The 26,444-nt window shown below is 45.0% G+C and overlaps 1 protein-coding gene across 3 annotated transcripts in view; it reads right to left on the minus strand.

The window, feature by feature from the left end:
* Window positions 1-26,444, minus strand: part of BORCS5 (BLOC-1 related complex subunit 5) — a 43,927-nt gene that overhangs the window by 3,698 nt on the left and 13,785 nt on the right. For 2 of the 3 annotated variants that reach the window (XM_081861429.1, XM_081861428.1), the window contains one exon: window positions 17,627-17,784. In XM_081861429.1, coding sequence (XP_081717555.1) covers window positions 17,627-17,784 — 158 coding nt within the window. Of the gene's footprint in view, window positions 1-2,206; window positions 2,259-17,626; window positions 17,785-26,444 lie in introns of all 3 variants that reach the window. The other variant, XM_081861430.1, reaches the window with a different exon arrangement.

Consider the following 26,444-nt stretch of genomic DNA (forward strand, 5'->3'; position numbering starts at 1 on the left):
ATTGACAGAGTAATGACAGAACAAAGCAAACCTATAGTTAATGTACCTGCACACATTAAACACATGTATGAAAGGTTATGCATGTTCATTGATTTTTATTTGCTTTCTGAATTAACTACCAAATTCTTCTGTCTGTTTTTACATTGTTAATGTATCAACATACATGGCACCAGAGGTTTTCCCCCCCGGGGAACGCAGGGGTACGCATACCCCTTAACATTTTGTGAATCTAAGTTTGGCCTCATTGAGGGGCAGTATTTCAACATGAGTAGGAAAATGAGAGTACCCCTAAACATTTTTTAGGAAAAAAGCACTGCATGGCGCCTCAAGAAAACTGTACATTTATGATTTATTGCCTTTTACCATCTCTGTTAAAAAGTGAAGTAATTAAGAGAAAGAAAGAAAGAGAGAGAGAGAGAGAGAGAGAGAGAGAGAGAAAGAAAGAAAGAAAGAAAGAAAGAAAGAAAGAAAGAAAGAAAGAGAAAGAAAGAAAGAAAGAAAGAAAGAAAGAAAGAAAGAAAGAAAGAAAACCGTTTCCGCTGTTAGTCAGTCATAACAAATTCATGGCAGGCCAAGTTCCTGCTTCCGTTATTTAAAACTGTGTCATTCAGTGAACAATCTCAAGCATAAGAGTCTCATTCAAAGTTGGCAGAAATATTCCAAACTCTCTGAAATCATCCCTTACTGAAATTTGTGACCATAATGAGAGTTCAGCCAGGCAATCTCAGTCTCTCTCCACGTTATGCTGAGCAGGACACTCAGGCCTTAAAAGTGTTTCTCAGAATTTTGAAGAGGCCCCTTGCATGCAAGTCAACCAAAGTACGCTAGACACTGATACGCGATTGCAATTCCTTCACCCCTTTTAATAGCTCCCTAGATAGAACCTGACACACAATTACAGAAATTCTAAGAGTTGCCTTCCATTAAACATAAACCTGTTGAGTAGAGGTTGCTTCACACTTTCAAGTCAAGAGCAAGTGAGAGTCGGCAGCGTCCATTTGATGGGCCAAAGATGCTGGACAAAGAAACTGGCCTTAGAAATGAACTACTCAAGGAAGCAGCACGTTTCTACAAGGAACTTGCCATTCCCCAGCTCCTGGAAAGAAAAGGGCAGCCAGCTAGGCAAGCGATGCACTGCTCACATGAGTAAACCACTTGAACAAGCAGGGTTTTTGTGGGTGAGTCAATCCCAACACATTGCTGCAACCCCCGCACAAAGAGAATGTGAATTTTCTTGTGGGGTTATGTGCATATTCCCCTGCTCCTCTGCAGTAGTACAGAAAGTGTGGGGTAAATGTGAATTTTCCTATAGGGGTTGTGATTGTGTGTGTGTGTGTGTGTGTGTGTATACACCTTTTTGGCAAGACTTTTAAACTGGTGATTTAAAAGGCTTCTGCTCATCCCCAAATTCATAATGCAAGTTCTCAAATTCAAGATTATCATTTGGTCAGGTAGACAAAGCCTGGGGGTTTTTTCACGCAGGAGCTGAAACCATCACTTTCCCCTGTTCTTTCTTGTGGCTTCCTTTCTTTTCACACATGGAACAAAATTAAAAAGAGCATGCTGGGCATGGAAACAATTTAAGCTTTGTGCATAAGTTTCCATTAAAAATAGATACACTGGACTTTAAAAACTTTTGTGTACTGGGGTTAGCCATGTGAATTGCAAAATGGGGAAAAAAAAACCACCAGCAGGTCAACTGTTGTCTGGGATGGAAGCAAATGGAAGCCATAATTTTAAACTGATTGTCCCACCTAATGAGACAGGGCTGCAGAATGGGAGCCAGCTAGAATGCTACCAAAACCATGTATACCGTATGCCTCATTAAACAGAGCAACACAAGGATTCTTGGTTTTTGAAAGGCTGACTCCAAATAAGTGCATTGGGATGGCTTTGCAATGCTCTGGTGTATAAAATGGACTGAGATTACAACATCCAAAGCTGGCAACTAATAAGCAGGAAATTGACTGCTCTTTGAATGCTGCAGCCCACTTTCTGATGGGGTTCAGTTGCACAGAGTGCCCTGAAACAGGACTTTAGGGTCTCCACTGTCTCCCTGTTGCTTTCCAGTATGAGGTCAAAATGGTGGCCACGATGTACACAAACCTAAATGGCCTGGGTTTGGCATATAAATCCACTTCCACATTCCTATGAGTCATCACAATCTATAAAGCTGTCCAGGAAATACTTAGGGAAAGTCTCTCACCTCTGGAATTCATTTCACCTGGAGACTCACAGAAACTGGGCCTCTTTGTTTCCTAAGAAGTGAAAAACTTTTCATTCAAATGAGGAAATATGAAATTTAAACAATGTAAATTAAGGGTTTTGATAAACCTAGCCATAAATCAAATGGACAGAAAATTGGAATTTAAGGGCAAACGTTCAAGCAGATTAGCTTATGAACCTGGTCCCCCCACCAAAAAAAAATTCAAGGCACATTTCAAGGTGCTGGGTTTGTTCTACCAGCTCACAGCTGCTGCTGTTGCTGAATTTGTTGAATTTATATCCCACCCTTCCTCCCCAAGGAGCTCTGGGCTGCATAAAGTTTTAGGCCTTACGCCCAACACTTAATGGAGACCACCTGCTTGCTTTATTATCTCACAATTGTTAACAGATCAGCAGAAACTGCTTCCTTGACTTTACCATTCAAGAACCAAGTTGGAATAGCAACAACACAGAGAGAGGTGTTCTCTGAGGCTGCCCTACAGTTGTGGTACTCTCTTCTATTGGAGATTTCTCAAAACCAGAGCTTGGTCCAGAAGAGGGGGGCTGGCATTCTTTTCCTTGAGAACTGGAGATTTTGTTTGGTTTGTGTGGTGTGTAGGTTCTTGTTTATAACATTATAATTCACTCCAAGGCTTTGGAATGAGGAAGGACAGACTACTAATACCTGAGGAAATGAAAGTTTGGTTAAAACCTAGCTAGTATCTATTCTACAGTCCTGTACACATGCTAATTTCCAGAGAGAGTAGGAAGAAAGCAGCAGCAATATCTTCTCCTCCCCTTAGCACATTATTGAAAGTAGCATTTTAAATGCTCTAGTAATGCATTTATGTGCAGACAGAAACTCTGGGTACTTGTGATCCAATCCTCAGATTGAAAATGCACCAGGATTGGGAAGACTAGGGAATCCTGAGGGCTGATAAATACAAAAGAGTTCAATTTGCAAGTTACCTTCTGTGCATGGTAAGGGAAGAAAGTGCCTTCAAACTTCTGGATCACAGAATTGAGTTTTCTCTTCAAATGTAGCATCTGAACTTAATTTGAAGTTCAATACAATAAGAAACATGGCAAGCAAGCCAACCAACAATACACAACACAAAGGAGACACAAAGTCAGCCAGGAAGCCTTCACCCCACTGCTGAACAGCCAGGGTCAATTGAAAATAGTGTTTTCCTGGATAGCTACCAAACAGACGCCTTTCATCTAGGTTTATTCTCTAAATCCAAATCCAGCACCTTCTCTTCCACTTATGTAGCTTTATCTTGACCACAACTCAATACAAAGACATCACTATACTGGTACATTTACAAGAACACGGCAGGGCTAAAACCTCCCTCCTAATGCAGTGCCTTATATAATTAGGGCTGTGTACCTGCTCTCAGTCTACCAGAACACAGGCTATGTCTCAGGAACTTCAGCTTACAGGAAAAGCAAGTTTCTAATTCTTGTGGCTATAAATATACATATGAAGGTGTGACATAAGGAGGAATCTCAGAAGCCAGAGAAGTAGCCAAACAGGTTTTCCAATAGTTGAGTGAGAATTAGGATCACTGTCCTGTATAGCGCTTTTTTAAAATCTGTAATTAGCAAAACAAGAACAAATAATGCAAAACTCTAAAAGTTGCAGAACTGTGCAAATTAGGAAAATTTGCATAACACATATGGGTTTTGGAATTCAACTTTTCCTGGAATAGGATTTTTATTGAGAATATACAGAACCCTGATTATAATGTTCTGAGCAAAATATTGTTCCCGAACATCCTTTCCTATGACTTCTTTAATGAAGAAATTATATCTCTGCAGATAATAAATATCTAAGGACACACCCAGCTATCAAAGGGGTCTGCTGGGGGTGGGGGAACGCAGGATCCAGCTTTCTGGCTGGAAAATATTCCTTACCACTGCATTAAAACAATAATACATGATCCACCATAATATAACAATTCACAATAATCACAGCAACCAGCCATCTGGGTGAATGGTATTAATGGCCAGGAAATGCCTGAATAAACAGATACGTTTTCAAGATGTGCCGGAAACGTAATTCCATTGGCGCATAACTTATTTCTAAGAGGACGCTGTTCCAGATGGAAGATGCTACTACTATGAAGACCCTCCTTCAGCATGATTTATTTTCTGAAGGCTGCAGTACTAGGAGGCCTTCATCTGATGATCTCAGGAACTAACAGGGTGGTCTTCCCTTGGCTATCTGCCTCCTAGATCACCAATTTTGTGTTGTGATCCATTTCTTTCATGGGCAAAGCCATGATCTTTTAATATTCTCTAGAGCCAATATAAGCACAACTATATTCTTATCTGCTGTAACTTCCTTCCACAGGTCTCTCTGAAAGTAGAGATTTCTTGAGCGCAAATCACTGGAATTGTTCATCCTGGAATTGTATGCTGCTAAACATAAACCGAATACCAGCAAGATGTGGAGGAAGCAAGAATCATGGAAATCTTTCAGATTCATATTTCTCACCAGACCATATGTCATCTCTTTTTTTCCTAGAAAAACAGGTACCGGTACTCATAATGAAGTTGTTACAGTAAGTGTTACATTTTTTAAACCCCCCCCCAAAAGAGGTACGGGTACTGCGTACCCTTGAGTACACCCTGAGGGGGAAGCAGTGTCTATATGTCATTTCATTTTGGCTTCCGCTGCTAGTCAAAAACTACTGCTACATGGTGCAGTCCCAAACCACAGTATTTGAGGGTTCATCTGGTAAGAACGGACAGTAGTTAAGTGTGCCAGACTTGCACTAATTAATTATTGTTTCCTTCTAGTTTTATGACTCTTATTACCTACATTTTTTAATTTTATACCATGCACACCATAAAATTTTAATAAAATTATGTTACTATCTCTCTCTCTCTCTCTCTCTCTATATATATATATCAGTCTACTACTGCCACAAGATTAGTCTACTACTGCCTGAAGATTAGTTCCCACTCATAATAATAATAATAATAATAATAATAATAATAATAATAATACAGTGGTACCTCAGGTTACATACGCTTCAGGTTACATACGCTTCAGGTTACAGACTCCGCTAACCCAGAAATAGTGTTTTAGGTTAAGAACTTTGCTTCAGGATGAGAACAGAAATCGTGTGGCGGCGGCGGCGGCGCAGCAGCAGGAGGTCCCATTAGCTAAAGTGGTGCTTCAGGTTAAGAACGGTTTCAGGTTAAGTACCGGCCTCCGGAACAAATTAAGTACTTAACCTGAGGTACCACTGTAATACAGGGACACGGGTGGCGTTGTGGGTAAGACCTCAGCGCCTAGGGCTTGCCGATCACATGGTCGGTGGTTCGAATCCCCACGGCAGGGTGAGCTCCCATCTTTCGGTCCCAGCTCCTGCCCACCTAGCAGTTCGAAAGCACCCCTAAGTGCAAGTAGATAAATAGGTACCGCTTTCTAGCGGGAAGGTAAACGGCGTTTCCGTGTGCTGCGCTGGTGCCGGCTCGCCAGAGCAGCTTCGTCACACTGGCAACGTGACCCAGAAGTGTCTCCGGACAGCGCTGGCCCCCGGCCTCTTAAGTGAGATGGGCACACAACCCTAGAGTCGGACACGACTGGCCCGTACGGGCAGGGATACCTTTACCTTTACCCTACCACTGTAATAGTAATAGTAATAATAATAATAATAATTTATTATTTATACCCCACCCATCTGGCTCGGTTTCCCCAGCCACTCTGGGTGGCTTCCAACAAAATACTAAAATACAATAATCTGTCAAACATTAAAAGCTTCCCTAAACAGGGCTGCCTTCAGATGTCTTCTAAAAGTCTGGTAGTTGTTTTTCTCTTTGACATCTGGTGGGAGGGCTTTCTACAGGGCGGGCGCCACTACCGAGAAGGCCCTCTGACTGGTTCCCTGTAACTTCTTCTCGCAGCGAGGGAACCGCCAGAAGGCCCTCGGCACTGGATCTCAGTGTCCGGGTAGAACGATGGGGGTGGAGACGCTCCTTCAGGTATATTGGGTTGAGGCCATTTAGGGCTTTAAAGGTCAGCACCAACACTTTGAATTGTGCTCGGAAACGTACTGGGAGCCAATGTAGGTCTTTCAAGACAGTGTTATGTGGTCTTGGTGGCTGCTCCCAGTCACCAGTCTAGCTGCTGCATTCTGGATTAGTTGTAGTGTCCGGGTCACCTTCAAAGGTAGCCCCACGTAGAGCTCATTGCAGTAGTCCAAGCGGGAGATAACCAGAGCATGCACCACTCTGGCGAGACAGTCTGTGGGCAGGTAGGGTCTCAGCCTATGTACCAGATGGAGCTGGTAGACAGCTGCCCAGGATACAGAATTGACCTGCACCTCCATGGACAGCTGTGAGTCCAAAATGACTCCCAGACTGCGCACCTGGGCCTTCAGGGGCACAGTTACCCCTTTCAGGACCAGGGAGTCCCTCACATCCGTCTGCCCCCTGCCCTACCAAAGCAGTACTTCTGTCTTGTCAGGATTTAACCTCAATCTGTTAGCCGCCATCCATCCTCCAACCACCTCCAGACATGGACTGTGCCCATTCTATTAATGCATTTTGAGACACCCCTATATAAGAGGCATCCTTTTGGCTTCTTTTTAGCCGGGTTTTCATTGAGGTTTTCATCCAAGCTGAATCCAAAGTAATTGGCAGCCTGTTAACAAGTGTGTCTTTTACACATTTTGGAGGCACTTGAACCCCAACACATCATATCTACTCTCAGAAGAGACATGCCTCCCACACACCCCTGTCCCAAATAAAGACATGCTGAAACAAGAGTGGTTAGTTTCTCTGAGCCAGGTGACTCTTACCCTATTCAACTGAAAGAATGAAGTATGCCCCCAATTTTATTTCAGAAAAAGGTTTGCTTCAGTCATCAAGAGGTTTGTGAAGTACAAGAACTCTGGAGAAGGAAAGACCCTGTAGGACAAAAATTAGGAAGCAGCTGTCTATTTTAAATTAAAAAGAGGAAAATTAAAGTGCAGAGAGATATTATACAACATATACAAACTGGGAGGGGTGGCTAACACCCCAGAGGACAGGATCACACTTCAAAACGACCTTGACAGATTAGAGAACTGGGCCAAAGCAAACAAGATGAATTTAGCAGGGAGAAATGTAAAGTATTGCACTTTGGCAAAAAAAATGAGAGGCACAAATACAAGATGGGTGACACCTGGCTTGAGAGCAGTACATGTGAAAAGGATCTAGGAGTCTTGGTTGACCGCAAACTTGACATGAGCCAACAGTGTGACGCGGCAGCTAAAAAAGCCAATGCAATTCTGGGCTGCATCAATAGGAGTATAGCATCTAGATCAAGGGAAGTAATAGTGCCACTGTATTCTGCTCTGGTCAGACCTCACCTGGAGTACTGTGTCCAGTTCTGGGCACCACAGTTCAAGAAGGACACTGACAAACTGGAACGTGTCCAGAGGAGGGCAACCAAAATGCTCAAAGGCCTGGAAACGATGCCTTATGAGGAACGGCTAAGGGAGCTGGGCATGTTTAGCCTGGAGAAGAGGAGGTTAAGGAGTGATATGATAGCCATGTTCAAATATATAAAAGGATGTCACATAGAGGAGGGAGAAAGGTTGTTTTCTGCTGCTCCAGAGAAGCGGACATGGAGCAATGGTTCCAAACTACAAGAAAGAAGATTCCACCTAAACATTAGGAAGAACTTCCTGACAGTAAGAGCTGTTTGCCAGTGGAATTTGCTGCCAAGGAGTGTGGTGGAGTCTCCTTCTTTGGAGGTCTTTAAGCAGAGGCTTGACAACCATATGTCAGGAGTGCTCTGATGGTGTTTCCTGCTTGGCAGGGGGTTGGACTCGATGGCCCTTGGGGTCTCTTCCAACTCTATGATTCTATGATTAGCTTTCTACACCTTAATATTATGACCTGCAGTGTCACAGGCCTCCTGTTTCCAATAATGACAATACATTAATCATCGTTAGAAATTTTAGAGGCAGACACAGCTGGAAATCTGTTATGCATAATGACAATTTAACATTAAGACAAATTCTGGGTTTCTTCCAGCACATCAGGATGAATAACCTGTTCAAAAGGAACAGACCAAACAGGAAGGGAGGAGTAGCAGCATTGTATATAAAGGATGGGTACACTTGTGATGAAATCCATGACCTGGAGCATGAAAACCTGATTGAGAGCATATGGGTAAAAAATGCAGGGGAGAGAAACGACAATGACCTTACTGTGGGTGTCTGCTATAGACCAACAAGCCAGACTGAAGACTTGGATGATGTCTTATTAGAGCATTCAAAAAGGAGAGAAATAGTAATAATGGGGGACTTATTACTCCAAAAAGGAGAGAAATAGTAATAATGGGATTCCCCGATATCTGTTGGGACTCAGACTCTGGCCAGAGTGTAAGGTCTGATAAATTCATCCATTGCCTCACTGACAATTTCATTTCTCAGAAGGTGGAAGAACCAAGAGGATTGTCTATCTTGGACCTGGTCCTCACCAGTAGGGAGGAACTGACTGCTGAAGTGGAAGTGGTTGGAAACTTGGGAGGAAGTGATCATGTTCTCCTGGGTTTCAGGATACAGAGGCAAGGAGAAACCGAGTGTAGTCAGACACGCACTCTGGACTTTAAGAAGGTCACTTTTGAAAAGCGGAAGGAGCTACTGGGTGTGATGCCATGGTCAGAAATACTCAATGTGAAGGGAGTCCAAGAAGGATGGGAGTTTCTAGAAGGAGAAATATTGAAGGCACAAATGCAGGCAATACCAACAAGAAAGAAAAGTGAGAGGCGTCAAAGAAAGCTGGTGTGGCTGCATAAGGAGCTTACAGATGAGCTGAGGGTTAAGAAGGGCATGTATAAGAAATGGAAGAAAGAGGAAATCACAGAGGAGGAGCCAACGAGTAGCCAACAGGGGGAAGGTCAGGCCGGCAAAAGCTCAGAATGAGCTCAGGCTTGAAAGAGAGGTTTTAAAAAAAGTTCATTTGGCTATGTCCAAAGTAAGAGGAAAAACAAGCAAGTGGTAGGTCCTCTGTGTGGGGAAGATGGAAAAATGCTATTGGATGACAGAGAAAAGGCAGAACTTCTCAACACCTACTTACCTCTGTCTTCACCCAAAAGTGATGCCCAACCTGGTGATAACAGAATAAGTGACATAAGGAGGGAGCTGCAGCCCAAGATGGGAAAAGAGGTAGTGAGGGAACACCTGGCTGCTTTAAATGGATTCGAATCTCCAGGGTCTGATGAGCTGCATCCACGGGTACTAAAGGAGCTCGCAGATGTAATTTCAGAGCCTTTGTCTATTATCTTTGAGAATTCTTGGAGAACAGGTGAGGTCCCTACGGACTGGAGGCGGGCAAATGTTATCCTCATCTTCAAAAAGGGGGTAAAGGAAGACCAGGTAACTACCGACCAGTGAGCTTCACATCATACCAAGGAAGGTCCTAGAACAGATAATTTAGCAGTTGAGCTGTGAGCATTTTGAAAAGGATGCTGTGATTTCTAAGATCCAGCATAGGTTTCTCAAAAACAAGTCATGCTAGACCAATCTATTTTCTTTTTGTGATGGAATTACAAACTTGGTGGATCAGGGAAATGCTGTGGAGATAGTGTATCTTGATTTCAGTAAGGCTTTTGACAAAGTCCCCATGATATTCTTGTGAAGCTGGTAAAATGTGGGTTGAACGAGGTAACTGTTAGGTGGATTTGTAGCTGGTTGACTGACTGAACCCAAAGAGCACTCATTAATGGTTCCTCGTCATCCTGGGAAAAAGTGACAAGTGGGGTGCCGCAGGGTTCTGTCCTGGGCCCGTTGTTGTTCAACGTCTTTATAAATGACTTGGATGAAGGAATTGAGGGGATGCTCATCAAATTTGCAGATGACACGAAACTGCAGCTAATGCCGCAGAAGACAGAATCAGAATTCAAAATGACCTTAACAGATTGGAGAACTGGGTGCAAGCTAACAAAATGAATTTCAATAGGGACAAATGTAAGGTTCTGCATCAGATGCACAGATATAGGATGGGGGACACATGGCTTACTAGCAGTACATGTGAAAAGGATTTAGGGTCGTGGTGGAACATAAGCTTAATAAGAGTCAACAGTGTGTTGCAGCAGCAAAAAAAGCTAATGCTATTCTAGGCTGCATCAACAAAAGTCTAGTGTCCAGGTCAAGGGAAGTAATAGTCCCACTCTCTTCTGCCTTAGTCAGACAACATCTGGAATACTGTGTTCAATTCTGGGCATGACAATTTAAGAAGGTTGTGGACAAGCTGGAATGTGTGCAGAGGAGGGTGAACAAGATGATTAAGGGTCTGGAAAGCCTTTATGAGGAATGCTTGAAGGAGCTGGGTACGTATAGCCTGGAAAAGAGGAGACTGAGAGGAGATATGATAGCCATCTTCAAATATCTGAAGGGCTGTCCCATGGAGGAAGGAGCATGCTCTGGAGGATAGGACTCAAACCAATGGCTTCAAGTTGCAAGAAAGTAGATTCCGACTAAACATTCGGAAAAACTTTCTGACAGTAAGAGCTGTTCAGCAGTGAACGGACTCCCATGAGAGGTGGTGGCCTCTCCTTCCTTGGAGGTTTTTAAGCAGGATGCTCATCTGTCATGGATGCTTTAGCTGAGATTCCTGCATTGCAGGGGGTTGGACTAGATGACCCTTGGGTCCCTTCCAAATCTAAGATTCCATGACTCTCTGATTCTATGATTCTAAGCATATTTTTCCCCAAGTGCATTCTTTACCGAAATCCTGTCCTCCTCCTCCTCCCATTCCCCGCATGTACATCTTTCAATATTTTTATTTCTAAAATTCAACTGATTTTTAGTTTAACTAAGTGAACTGCTTTTGTTTGAAGGGCAAAATATTTTTATGTAAAATGTGTCATCAAAGTTCATCCTATCTGATTTGCAGGCTTTTGATTTGCTGTTAATCAGGTTCTTCTGTTCAGCTAGCAGCTGGTACTTTCTACAGCCAAAGAATAAGATATATGACAACTCTTATCCAGAGTTTATAATTTCAGCTGGAAGCTGCGCTAAGGCACTGTGGCACAGGGAGGCACAGGTCCCTCTTCCACACACACTCCAGCGTGCGCCAGGTCTTCCAGATTAGCTGAATCTGTGCATGATTCAGCTCACAATGGAGGCTGTGATGGGGGAGGGGATATTTGAGCACAGCCTCACTATATGCACTGCACATAATTAAAAACAATGCCAAAAGAAGCACATCTTTCTTTTTAAGCATGCATGTGTCAGAAATGGAATCATCTTAAAAGAGGTATTCTTGCATAATTTAGTTAATCATCTAAATTGTTCGTCTGTTGCTTGTGGCTTTTCAAAATATTTGTATGACCAACCTGGTGCAGACCAAGTGTGGCATCAAGAGTGCCTGGGATTGGGAACCCTGCAGAGATGCTTGGAACAGAAAACTATCCTGGGTTTCATTCGCTTAGATTCTGTCCCCCTATTGTGATGCTTTTTATGGGGAATTCTTCAACAGAAAGGAAGGGGAAAACTCCCCACCCCCCTGGATCCATTACAAATTGTATAAATACAGTGTTGCTCCGCAAGACGAATGCCTCGCTAAACGAAAAACCCGCAAGACGAAAGGGTTTTCCGATTTTTAGTGGCTTCGCAAGACGAATTTCCCTATGGGCTTGCTTCGCAAGACGAAAGCCCATAGGGAAATCTCCGGGGACAGCGGAGAAGCGCAGCGCGCCTTCTCCTCTGTTTCTGGATCTGTCCTGAAGGCTTGCGGTGGGAGGTCCGGGAACAGAGGAGAAGGTGCGCTCGTGCGGGGCAGCAGCCTGCTATCTGCAGCTTGGAGAGCCCTGCGGGGAAGTCCTGCAGGGCTCCCCAAGCTGCGAATGTCTGCCCTGCGCGAGGGGCGCTCTGCTTCAGAGCGCCCCTCGCGCCGGGCAGCAGGCTTCTATCCGCAGCCTAGGCAGCCCTGCAGGAACTCTTCTGAAGGCTGGCGGCGGGAGAAGGGCTTTTCTTCCCACCGCCAGCCTTCAGAAGGCTGTTCTGAAGGCTGGCGGTGGGGAGAAAAGTCCTTCTCCCCCCGCCAGCCCTCAGAAGAGGTCCGGGGACAGACTGTCCCCGGACCTGGTCTGAAGGCGGTCTCCCTAGGAACGCATTAATTGATTTTCAATGCATTCCTATGGGTAACCGTGCTTCGCAAGACGAAAAACTCGCAAGAAGAAAAAACTTGCGGAACGAATTAATTTCGTCTTGCGAGGCACCACTGTAAAAGTCTAGCAATCAATCAAAGGCACCTTTTAAAACTGATCCAAGGTTTTCTAATCAGTTCATTGGCAGGGGTTGTCAATGGGATGTCCGAGGGCATTTACCCACAGACGCCCTTCCTGGAGCACACCAGGTCCTGTTTCTGGACTGAAATTAGGCTTTACAATGACCCTATTGTCCAGCAGTGGTCAAGACACAGAGTCAAGGGCTTCAGTGTCTCCTGCTATGGAGTCCAGATCAGGTTCAGGTTCTGGATTTGTTGCCAGGCCCATCTCTAACCAGTGGTGCAACTGGCGTGCTAAATCAGGGCGCTCCCTGCTGCCGAGGGCGCTGCGGGGAGTTCGGAGTTGAGCTGAGTCGTCCAGGAAGAGCCGAGAGAGCCTAGCGGCAGGCAGGCAGAGCTCTTTTGCCAACGGCTCCCTTTCTGCTTATTCAGCGGCTCCGTCCCCTGCGCGCCACTGGTGTAGGGCCAGCCCAGCAGCGCGCTACTCACACGAGGCTCCGTTAGCCGGCTTCAACAGTCACCTCGGCTCGTGCAGCGATGCTTGTTTTTTGTGCACCCGACCTTGCAGCCTCCGCCGCCGACTCAGGACTCAGGCTCCGGCTGCTGCTTAGGAGTGCCAAGCAGGAGGCGTTGAGGCGCGGCCAGCCTGCCCAGAGGCTGAGTGCGCCCGGCCTTGCAGCCTCCGCCGCCGGCCACCTCAGGAGTGGGGCTCCTGCTGCTCAACAGCCGAGCAGCCAGGGTGTAGGAAGGGGGGGCGGGTCTCCCCAGGGGCCATCATGGAGGGGGGGGTGACAAATTATCAAGGAACAACTAGGGCGGTTCATAAAAAACTTTTTTTTAGAAAATGCCTGCTCCAAAGGCCTTATCTTACTACACTAGGGATTATATAGCTACATATGAAATTTCATGCATATCAGTTAATATCTTGACCCTCCTCCATGAAAATAGCTATTTACTTAGCCGTTTTCCTATGTTGTGAAGGCTGAAATTTCAACAAAGCATGTGCCTTTGCTAGACTCTTTCCAGGCACCTGCTAAAAGCATTCTTCTTTAGGCAAGCATACCTAGATGCTTAGGAAGCTGAAGTAATTTTAATCTTAATATTTTAGCTTTTGTACATTTTAAAGTAGGATTGTTAATTTTTCCTGATTTTATTGCTGTGATTTTTTTTGTTTTGGTTTTTTAAAATAAATTTTATTAAATAAATAAACAATAAATATAAATAAAATAACACAAGCCAAAACACAATCCATCCTGTAGATTTAAGTATCTGTCCATAGTCGCCTGCTTGTTATCAGAGGCTCAGAATCCACATTCCTTTGTAAGAAAATATGAAATAACATAAAACCATATTTGCAGGTGAAAAAAAACACAATGGAGGGGTGACAAGAAAATTTCTGCACCGGGTACCACCTGACCTTCCTACGCCTCTGCCGAGCGGGAGGCGTTGCGGTGTGGCTGGCCTGCTTAGAGGCTGTGTGCTTCCCACTAGGCGCACAGCCCAGCCTTGCCTCCGCCACCCTCCGCCTGCCCAGAGTCCAAGGCAGAGCAAGGGAGGCGTTGAGGTGGCCGGCCTAGATCCCTCAGACGTGCCATCACGTACTCAAGCTCTCCTGGGCAGCCCCCTTGCGACTGAGGAGCGGTCCTTCAGCCCACCGGGTCTCGCCTGGTGAATGGGGCTTGGGCTACAGGGCACATGCCAAACTTTCTGTGGGATGGCCACCCCTGGAGCCCTTTCCAGTGACTGCAACAGAGAAGCCTGTTTATTTATTTCTTGAAGTATTTTAATCATAGTATCACAGAACTGGATGGTTGGAAGGGACCCCAAGGGTCCTCTAGACCAACCCCCTCCAGCGCAGGAATCACAGCACAAGCATCTCTCACAAAACAAGTCTGCTCCATCTTCCCTGCGAACAGCCCTTCAGATAGAATAACAGAACCATTCAGAGTTGGAAGGGAACCACCACGGTCATCGAGTCCAACCCCCTGAGATTAAGAGTCTCATGCTTTACTGACTGAGGTATATCTAAGTTCAGCATTTTTTCTCATTTTGGTGCCAGGTTAAGCTATGCCATTTAAGACCAGGAGTGACTTGTCAGATTTTGGCTGGCTCACATGCATCTGAGAATATATCCTGCTTTCTTTTCTCCCAAGCAGAGACAATGTGTAAGCGGGTGTCAGCTTCCTAAAAAAAGGTCAACAACTCTGGAAAATGGGGGGCGGCGGCGCTGGAGGGATCTTTGCACCACAGCACTGGATATGCTTAAGACGGCCCTGTCTGTTGCTTCAGGAGACCACTATGTCTGAGCCCCCAGAAGAATTTCCATACCACCAGGACCTCATGGGAACCTTCTCCTGAAAAAACAAATGCCGCTGACAGTACCTCACTGCTCCAGCAGCACATGGAGCTATGGAATAGAGAAGAAGGGCCCATCTTCATCCCAGAAGGTTGGCCCTTTAAGAACCTGGAAGTTCTCCAGAATGTGGTGGAGCCTGAAAGAGATGGTCTGGAGGCAGAGGCTTAAAAGGGCTCAATATGCCCACAACCTCTCTCAGAGTAAGACTGGAACATGATAGGCTTGGGAAAGCCTTCTATTTTACCCAGTAGACAGGCTTTTTCAAGCCTAACTGCAGTGCAGGTAGGTGATTTCAGGGCTGTTGCCAGCCTCTTCCCTGCTGTGCCCCGCTCACCACAAGTATGCTTCAAAGAAGCAATTTATTGGCTTTAGTAGAAACCATTTATGGGCTGGGTGGGTGTAGTTGTGGTGTGTGCATAGTGCCCAGAGCATTTATTTTCTGGTTTGTATAAGCTTCTGAGGTAATGGAAAGTCAACTTCAATTTTAAAAAAAGTTATGCCACAAATAACATCCCGCTCTATTCTTTGGAGGCTAAATAGTAACTCTGTTTCTGGGAAGTGGCACAGTGCCAATCTCTCATTCTTTACTACTGAATTTGGCTGGTGTTTACTTACAGGGTCTACAGCTCCAGTGACTTACATACAACAACTGGGCACCATACAAGAATGGAAGGGTCATCCATCATTAGCAACATCAGGAGAGCCCCTGCTTTCTCATCCATTCTTACTAGGCCTTAGTTACTGCTGTGTAGGACAGACGCTGAAAACAGACACATTATGTGACAAATGCCTCTCTGCACTGCACTGGCCTCCAGTTCAGATAGCCAGTACAGGCAGTCCCATGTAGAGAGCTCTCTTCCTCTCTGGAATTCTGTTACCACACTTCCTCAAGGCATGTCTAAACTACTTCTCTGTTTTCAGGGAATAAGCCAGCAGCATGAATGCTTGGGGGAATCTGGCGTGAAGGCTGCTGTTGTTAAAAAATAAACATCATTATTTCATTCATGAATCACTTCCTATGAGATAACTCAAAAGCATAAATAAAACAATTTTAAAAACAAAAACCCAATTACATACAAAACTATTCAAAAAAACCACCAAAAACTATTACTATATATAAAATCAATTTCAAATCCAATGCAGATATGAACGTGGATACCAATATTCACTTATAAGACTTGCTGATAGAGAAAAGTCTTCAGCAAGCACCTAAAGGACACTAAGATATGGCATTCATGTGATATGTAATGGGTAACTTCCTCCAACACCATTGTGCAGAACAGACTTCCTAATCATGCGACGGTGGCACGGCGGCAGCAGGAGGCCCTATTAGCTAAAGTGGTGCTTCAGGTTAAGAACAGGTTCAGGTTAAGAACGGACCTCCGGAACGAATTAAGTACTTAACCTGAGGTGCCACTGTACAAGCTGTTTTGTTTCCCTCTGTTGGCAGTTAGACTTCCCTGTTAGTTCTCCACTCAAACTAAAAGCAAGAGCAGTCACCATCAGAGAATGACAGAAAGATGAATCTAGTTTCAGGAAGGTTTACAGGCTTTATTTCTTCAAGTTGGCAATTAAAGAAATTGCTGGATATCGAAGTAATCTGAGTCATCAACATCTGCAGATACATTCACACCTTGTGTAATTAGTTGGCTTCAGATTATGTGTTGACCAAAATACTTTTTAAAAATAAAAATGGTTCACATCTGAACTGGGATTCAACACAGCATGAAATGATTGCAGGCATTCAATAAATGCAGTGAATCACATTATTGTTCATCTAGCCATATGGAAGTTCTGAGTTCTGAGTCATGCTAACTATGAATCTTGGCTGCCCTGTATGGAAAGTAAGTAAAGATTAAGCAACCACCCAATAAAAATAGCATGTTATGTTCATTGCTTATTTTAAGAAGGGGAGAAAAATAAGAGAGAAAAGAGACAGTGGTACCATCTAGTTTGCAAAAGGTGGGCAGAAACACTGATCGTGACATTTGCACAATTATTACCTGTTTAGAACAGAGTATGTTGAATTGTGTAATACAAGCCAATGATCTAACAATCTAAGTGATAACAACATTCACTGGTCAATGATTTTCTCCACATATTTGCTCAAATGCAATATTAATGCCAACTATCAAGCATCTACAACAGCTAGGAGATGTACACAATCAAGAAATTGGTCAGTATTTACAGGAGTTTATAATCTAAAACAGATGATACACGAAGAAAGTAGGACTGCAGCTGAAGAATGGAAAGTGCAGCTTGTTTTGATTTATCTAACTTGTATATCACTTTTTACTACAAAAATAAAGTCTCCATGATGTAATTTACAATGCAATGAAGTGTAATAAAAATACATTAAACCAAGCAAAATATCAAAACAAAAGTGATGACCAAAACGCATATGACAGCCTGGACTGAGGATTCCTCCTCTCCATAAAGGGGTTCCCTCAATAAAGCTGGTAAGAGGGGCTTCCATGGCTGAAGAGGCAGATGGACCTTTGCGTGGATGGAACTGAGGAAAGCTGTGACAGAAGCAGCTTAGAGTGGATGTTGGTGGGAAGAGGGGTGGAGCAGGGCAACGCCTTGTAACACCACCACTTTGGTCCAACACAACTAGTGTAAATAGGACTTTAACCTGCTTTAAACTACTGTTCTCTCCCCCAGAGAGACATAATTATAGAACAGTTTTCTCCAGTCATGTTACAAATGAGAGGTGGGGGGAATAAAGTGGGAAATCTGAAGGGCTTTTCTTGCCTCAAAAGGGCAAGAGCTGTTGAAGATGGCTTCACAGAACCCCCTTTGCTTCTCCAACCCCAGCATATTCCATACCTCTTTGATCCGTTTGACTAAAGCATTCTGGTCAAAGGCAACCGCTTCTGCGCATTGGTGAAGGTGGTCTTGGTATCGCAGGCAGAGCTGTAGAACTTGCTGAGAATCCAGTTTCTCCAGTTTTATGTTGGTAGGAGCTGTCTGCCCACTGAGAAGACCTAGAAGAAAATTGACAGCAAAGGAATTTACTAAAATGGCTAACAGCAGAACTAGCAAAGGGATTGGTGTGATCAAAAACAAAACACATGTAACAGCATCTCCACATAAATCCCCAGTTGTAATCAGCCTGTTCTTAGTGCCATTTACCATGTTACACAAAGACAAATCCAGAAGCAGCTCAACAGCTTACTGGTGATCTATCATGTAGGATACAAAGGCCTTCAAAGCACCTTGCAGGCAGCAAGACACTGCTAAAATGGAGGGGGGGGGGGAAACCCTTCATTTTGATCAGAAAGGCGTTTGCACTGCGCACTGCGTTAGATGTGGGAAACCTGCCTGCAATGGGAACTTGAGTAAACCTGATACTGTATACGCAGCTTACACAAAATCGAACTCTACCCTCTGCCCATCAGCTGATGTCCCCCACCCATCAGAGTGATGTCAGCTGACTGACTGGGGGGGTGGGGGCATGGTATTGAAAAAATGACCTGATGGACTAAACACCTCCGAATCACCACAATGATTTTATCTAACTCCCTTTTCCTTTCTTTCTTTCTTTCCTTCCAGCCAGGGCATGAAGGGCCACTCTGTGTGTTGCAAAACTATTATTGTGACTCCAAAGAAACCAGACCATTTCTGCTGGGGTGGTGTTCTTGCCTGTTTATAGCATTTATTTCATTATTGTGTTTTACTGTGTTTTGTCAGGCCACATGTTGTATACAGTGGTACCTCTGGATGCGAACGGGATCGTAATCTGGGGAACCGGGTTCACGTCTCCGCTCCTCCGCATGCAGCTGCTGGGTGACCTTGGGCCAGTCACACTTCTCTGAAGTCTCTCAGCCCCACTCACCTCACAGAGTGTTTGTTGTGGGGGAGGAAGGGAAAGGAGATTGTTAGCCGCTTTGAGACTCCTTAAAGGGAGTGAAAGGTGGGATATCAAATCCAAACTCAAATCCAAACTATCAGGTGGCCAGTTGACTACTCACAAACGGCAGTTGCCATGAGTTTCATAAGCCTGGCAAAATTTTGCTGGAGTGGAGACTTGAATCAGGGCAGCCCCCAAAATATCACTGGACAAGAACCACAAAGAATTATGCAACTTTAAGTAGGGAATTCTGTGCCATGGTTATACTGTGGCATAGAAAGACAGCAAAAGCATCCCTAATTTTTGTATATTCATGTATTTTTAGGGAAGCTTTTAATGTTTGATGTGTCACAGTATTTTAATATTCTTTTGGAAGCCGCCCAGAGTGTCTGGGGAAACCCAGCCAGATGGGCGGGGTATAAATAATAAATTGTTATTATTATTATTACTCAAAGCCTGCAAACAAAGCAAGCTGCTTTTTTGTATATAGTATGTTCAAACAAAAATTACGTCTACAATGTTATCCAGTCCTCCTTGATTCCTTTTCCTGCCCCCTTCCTTCACCCACTCCCTCTTCTCATGTTATGCTGTTTGTGCAGGGGGGAAAAAGAGTCCTGCTCTTGCCAAGAGTGACCTCAGCTCATTCTTATTTGGTGATACACAGGAGAATTTCACTCAAGCAAACATTTGCAAAGTTTCAAAGTCTCAAGGTTATTGGCACCTTGTTGCTGGCTAGATTTGCTGCTTCTTTTTCATTATTCTTTACTTGGTTTGCTCATGCAAGAAGTCATTATACTGGAAGAAGCATTAAAAATAAAGATGTGACACTTTCAGGTCCCTGCACCAGTCTTTAGAAGACGCCTTTTGTCAGGTATTTGGACTCGTTCCCCCCTCGCCCCACCCCCCAACAGCAAGTGTGACTTTTGAGTCTTTTTGCATAAGGAATGTGCAATACTGAAGCAAGAGATGGTCAAAAATGCAATACAGGACTACACCCAAAGATTAAAACTATTAAATAAATCACCCTCCCTATGAACAACATTTTTACAAGAGTCAAACTGTCAGGGAACTGCCATCGGCTCAGAGGCGAGAGATAGAAGGGCAGTTGTGTCACAGGGAGCCTCCGAAAATCTTGCAAAGCAGTTCCTCTTCCGGGGAGGAGGAAAGCCCCACCTCCAGGGGGGGGGAGAGGTGCAAGGACCAGAGGATGCTAGTGGGAGCCCACCTCCAGGGGGGAAGAGGTGCAAGGACCAGAGGATGCTAGTGGGAGCCCACCTCCAGGGGGGAAGAGGTGCAAGGACCAGAGGATGCTAGTGGGAGCCCACCTCCAGGGGGGAAGAGGTGCAAGGACCAGAGGATGCTAGTGGGAGCCCACCTCCAGGGGGGAAGAGGTGCAAGGACCAGAGGATGCTAGTGGGAGCCCACCTCCAGGGGAGAAGAGGTGCAAGGACCAGAGGATGCTAGTGGGAGCCGTAACACCGCTCCTGAGCAAGCTGGAGAGGAGGGAGGCACGCCCTTGCCATCGCCCATCCTGCGCAGTAGTTTGAGGCGCAGGGAGGGGCGGAAATGGCTGGGGGTAACGAAACTTTTATGTTGGGGGAGGTACAAAAACAGACCACTCCCGGATTCTGCTAGCGACTGAGCCAGACATGAACTTATGATGCTCTTCACTGTAAATAGTTTGCACCAAAATAAAGCCTGTAAAAGACAGGCCGGAGTCCTGCCAGGTTACTCTTGAGCAACCACAACAGCCATCTGACACAAACCAAATCATTTTATGCAAGTGCAAAATAAGAGTTATGAAGTCCCTACAAGACGACACAGCAAAGGAACTGGTCACTATTCATTTGCACATTTAAATAGCAACAAGCCTAAAATAAATACCTGAAAATTTGACTAGAGGCAGAACATTTAAGGCTCATCATAGTTATGACCATATTCCCAGCACACTACGAAACTGATTTAGTAGTTTCTCACTAACTTGGTAAATCTGTGTCTGGGCTGTACCACTTCTGACTGTTCATATGACTGAATGTTCTTTCATAAAAAAATATCCTCCACAGAACTCTAGATGGGGGGAGGGGGCAGAGTGCTATGAGCTAGCTTTCTATTTGCAAGGATTCTTTCTCTTTTTGCACGGAGAGCACTGAACTGTGTGGGGCCACAGCTGCAGGCTGAAGTTGTACAGTTCAGACACAGCCTTGTCAGCAGATGAACAACACAAGAACAGCAAGAGGTTGTGCATCCTTGTCTTCTGTTGCTACAACAGCACCCGGCTACACACACTGCTTGTCAAGTAACAATTCTGGACATGTGCAAGTTCTCTGACTATGTAGATCTATCAGGACTAGACTTGCTGGATGCAAAAGAAAATTAAGAGGGGTGTTACTGTCATGATAATATCAAGGTATTTTTGAATACCATTATCCCTTGCAGGCACATGAAAAATTGTGCAGCAAGTTTTAGCGAAATGTCTCAATTTTTATTGTATAGGTAGCAAAATACTCCTACAATGCCACACTTAACGAGTAAACTAAAATTTTGGTGAAATGAAAGGCAATATCACCTGCTGCAGAAGAATTTAAATCTTTCTTGCAGGAAAACTGTCCAAATGAATGCTTATTTAGGGAAGAGACGCAGGCAGATGGGTGAGGGTGTGCAGCTCAGGGGTTTAATGATCACAACAGAAATACTGAGAAAAACCTTCTCCATCAGCACTCTCTCACTGTGTGTGCATTCTGCTAAGGCAGGAACATTACTGGCCTAAGGAGAATGAGCAGAATTTCTATACAGTAGTGCCCCGCAAGACGAATGCCTCGCAAGACAAAAAACTCGCTAGACGAAAGGTTTTTTCGTCCGCGATTTGCCTCGCAAGACGAATTCCCCTATGGGCTTGCTTCGCAAAACGAAAACGTCTCGCGACTTTGTTTCCTTTGTGTAAAAACCGTTAAAACCAAGGGTGCTTAGCTTGAGCAGCTGCAGTTGCGACTTGACTTCGAGGAGCAACTGTTAGCGCGTGGTTTGGTAGCCTTTTCTCAGACTTTGCTCACTTTTGAAGATTTTCCAAAACTTTTCCAGAACTTTTCCAGAACTTCTCTTTCATCCATTTGGGAAGTTAAACTTTTAAAACTTTTTTGGGGGGTTTTGGATTTTGGGTTGGGGTGTTTGGGATTCAAGGACTTGGTGTTGGGAAGGGGTTTGCGATAATCTGGGGGCTTGTGGGCCTTTTTTGGGAATTTTTATGATTTTCTGTGACCACTGGGCCAGGTTGGTTTTTTTTTGAAAATTTTTCTGAGTTTGAATTTCTGAGTGCTGGTTGGCTAGGGGAACAGTTGGGGAGGTTTCTGCAGAAATCTGGGACCATGTGGGGTTTTTTGGGGAATTTTTATGATTTTCTGTGACCACGAGGCATGGTTGTTTATTTTCAATTTTTTTTTTCTGAGTTTGAATTTCTGAGTGCTGGCTGGCTAGGGGAACAGTTGGGGAGGTTTCTGCAGAAATCTGGGACCATGTGGGGTTTTTTTGGGAATTTTTATGATTTTCTGTGACCACTGGGCCAGGTTGTTTTTTTTTGAAAAATTTTCTGAGTTTGAATTTCTGAGTGCTGGCCATGTTGTTATTTTTTTAATTTTTTTTTTGTCTGGGTGGGGAAGCAGTTGGGGAGGGGTTTGCAGCAGTTGGGGAGGGGCTGGGGGAGCAGTTGGGGAGGGGTTTGCAATTTCTGTGTTGTGGGTGGGTTGGTGCGTGTCTGTGGGAGCAGTTGAGGTTTTTGAAGACATTGGTGATTTTTGAAGCTTTTCCTAAACTTATTTTGCAGCCATTTGAGGTTTCTGAGGACTTCGGTGGTTGATTGTTGAAGCTTTTCCAGAACTTCTCTTTCATCCATTTGGTAAGCTAAACTTTTAAAACTTTTTTGGGGGTTTTTGGATTTTGGATTTGGGGTTGGGGTGCTTGGGATTCAAGGCCTTGGTTCTGGGTTTTAATTTCTGTGTGGTGGGTGGCTGGCTGCTTTTGTATTTTTTGGGTTTGAAGCACATCACTGATTTTTTTTTTTTCTGAGTTTACGAAGGTAGGAGCTGTGCTGCCATGGGACCCAAGAAGACTGCTGCTGCGGTGGCCGGCGAGAGGAAGAAGGAGAAGGTGACGCTGGAAATGAAGAAGGAGATCATCTGGAAGCACGGCGGCGGAATGCGTGTGACGGACATCGCCAGGGAGTACGGCAGGAACCCATCGACCATCGGGACCATCCTGAAGATGAGGGAGAAGATCCTGGCGACTGATGCAGCCAAGGGAGTCACCAGGATCGTGAAGAACCGCCCAGCTGTCCTGGAGGAGGTCGAGAAGTTGCTGCTCATCTGGATAGAAGAGAAGCAGCGTGCAGGGGACAGTGTCTGAGGCCGTCATTTGTGAGAAGGCCAAGGCCTTGCACGCTGACCTCATCCGGGAACAGCCAGGAACCTCAGCCGAGCCAGAAGTCTTCAAGGCTAGCAGAGGTTGGTTTGACCGGTTCAAGACAAGATCTGGCATCCACAGCGTGGTCAGGCATGGAGAGGCTGCCAGTTCTGATGTTCCTGCGGCTGAAGACTTTGCAGCGGAGTTCCTGGAGGTTGTGACGACGGAGGGCTACGTTCCGCAGCAGGTCTTCAACTGCGACGAGACCGGGCTGTTTTGGAAGAGGATGCCCAAAAGGACTTTCATCACTCAGGAGGAGTCCAGGCTGCCTGGCCACAAGCCCATGAAGGACCGCCTGACCCTGCTCTTCTGTGCCAACGCAAGCGGCGACCTGAAGATCAAGCCCCTGCTGGTGTACCACTCGGAGAACCCACGGGCCTTCAAGAGACACAAGATCGACAAGGAGCGGCTGAGTGTCATGTGGCGATCCAACAGCAAGGCTTGGGTCACACGTGTGCTGTTTGTGGACTGGGTCAATCTTGCTTTTGGCCCTGCTGTCAAGCAGTACCTGCTGGACAACGACCTGCCGCTGAAGGCTTTGCTTCTGATGGACAATGCTCCTGCCCATCCTAAAGGCCTTGAGGTGGACTTGTTGGAGGAGTTCAGCTTCATCAACATCATGTTCCTGCCGCCTAACACCACGCCACTGCTCCAGCCGATGGATCAGCAGGTCATCGCCAATTTCAAAAAACTCTACACCAAGGAGCTTTTCAGGCGATGCTTCGAGGTGACTGACTGCACCACCATCACCCTGCGGGAATTCTGGAAGGACCACTTCGACATCGTCACCTGCTTGAAGATGGTCAACACGGCCTGGAAAGGGATCAGCCAGAGAAATTTGAATTGCGCTTGGCGCAGCCTGTGGCCGGACTGTGTGGCACCAAGTGACTCTGATGCACCAGAGTCAACAGTGGTGCAGGACATTGTTGCCTTGGGAAGGACCATGGGCCTGGAGGTCACGGAGGAGGACGTCTGCGAGCTGGTGGAGGGGCACGACGACGAGCTGACCACCGTGGAGCTGGTCGAACTGCAGGCAGAGGCTGCGCAGGAGCAGGCCTCACTGGAAGAGGAGGAAGCAACTGAGGAACGGCTGTCCTCTGAAAGACTGAGGGACATTTGCCAGAAGTGGAAGGAGGTGCAGACTTTTGCAGATCTACACCACCATGAGAAGCACGTGGCACATGACGCTGGGAACTTTTATGATACGAGGGTCATGTCGTCTTTCAGGGAGCTACTGAAAAGGCGGATAAAGCAGCAGACTATGGACAGGTTCTTGACCAAGAAGCAAAGAGTGGAAGAGGAGCCTTCTTCGAGTGGTCCCCCAGAGTCTTAGAAAATGTACTGTACACTTTGTTGATTTTTAAATGTTTTTCTGTCATGTTTATAAAGTTAATTTATTTTCCCTTCAATTTTTGAACTGCTCTTTACAGTATGTGTGACTTTAAAGAGCAGTTAATAAACTGTTGTTGTACCAAATTTGGCTTTGTTTGGACTTTTTTTGACCATAGGAACGCATTAATTGATTTTCAATGCATTCCTATGGGATTTCGTGCTTCGCAAGACGAAAAATTCGCTAGACGACAAAAATTGCGGAACGAATTAATTTCGTCTTGCGGGGCACCACTGTATATACAATGCATAAGCTTCAGAGGGCAAAGTGACATTTCTTCAGAATCAGGTTGGCTTCAACCCTCAGAAGTCTGAAACTAAGACCAACAGGGATGCGTTTTGACTTCAGCAGCACACCAAAAAGCCAGCATCTTTTCACATCTTGTACAAGTTGTTGCACTCTTAAGTTTCTAACACAAGAGCTGCTTTATCTTATTTTTTGCCCCCTTTGCAGCTAACAAGAGTCCTGGGAGAGGAGGAAGTTAATCTGAATCAGAGGAAGCACTTTAAGTTTTGCAACATCAATTTGACACTGTCTTCACCTATCCCTTCATTCCCTCACAATGTCACCTCACAGAACCATAGAATTGGGAGGGACCACAAAGGTCATCTAGTCCAACCCCTGCAATGAAGGAATCTTTGACCCAATGTGGGGCTCGAACCTACGACCAAGCTCTACTGCTATATTGCCTGAGCTATCCCAGGCCAGGCCATCATGCTGCGTGGCAGGTCTGGAAATGTTATCTGAGTGGTCCCACTATCAGCCCATTTCAAACTGCACTGTTTCATTGCCATTACAGCCAATGCATTGCGGCCTCTGCATGGAAGCCAATATTCAATGGTGCAAGGCCCTATGGCAAGGGCCCCCAACAATTCAAAATGTTTTTCGATTAGGAATGTCATCAATGGAGGAACAGAAGAGAAAGATTAGGAATTGACAACATGCTATTAACTGCTACCCCCCCCCCATGTATCTATACAGATTAGGGGCTTATGGGTTGGTTTGTTTCTTTTAATTGACCCATTCTTTAAGATACAGAATCAAATCATATATAAGAAAATGGAAGCTGTGATTGGAAATATTTAGGATTCACAAAATCTCTAGGAAACTACAGAAATGCAATGTATATATCTGGCAAATGATCGAGATTCACTTGGCTTGGTATACGCCCTGAAAATAGTGTTGCAGCTTTAAACTTCTGAGGTTGGTATGGCACTTCTTTACTCTGTGGGGCAGAACGAAAGGACTTTAAACCGGAAAAGAAACCCCCGCCGCCATTACTAAAATCTGAGCGTGGTAACGGAGTGGAGCGGAAAGGGGAGAGGTGGAAAAGACAGCGATACAGAGTAGTTGGGCTATTCCACCGTAGGTGACTTTTCTTCTACTTTCGACGCATTTGACTTCCTTTTTTCTACTTATTGGAGCAGGACCTGAGTAATGGAATTACTGCATGTTGACTTATATGAGTAACCAGAACCTGACGAATTAAGATAAAGGGACATTCTTAGAAAGAAATTTGGACTTCTATCTTTTCTCTTTTTTTTTTTTTCTGAGAGGATTAAATTGGAGTCTATGAACTATATGAACTATATGTGAGAGCAACTTAAGGAACTGGTGATAAATCGGAATTCATAAATTATATGCTAGAACAATTTAAGGAGTTGACGACACCTAGTGGTAGGATGGAGATTGCTTAACTCTCTGGTGGATCCACGGCCCCCTCTCCTTCTATTATCTCCCTGGTTTTTCCTGCGCGTCTCCCATTCCTCTTCTCCTGTTATGCGACTTCCTTTTTTTTCTTCTTTTTTTTTCCTCTTCTACTAACTACACCTGAACCTTTATTCGACCAAAGGGATTAGCTTGATTAGAGGCGAGAAGAACAGCCAGCTGAGGAGTATTTGGACTGGAGGGATAATCCTGCAGAACATCATGATCAGATTTTTATAGAGACT

Source organism: Podarcis erhardii, assembly GCF_964252035.2.
Source record: "Podarcis erhardii genome assembly, chromosome: 5".
Classification (NCBI taxonomy): Eukaryota; Metazoa; Chordata; class Lepidosauria; order Squamata; family Lacertidae; genus Podarcis; species Podarcis erhardii.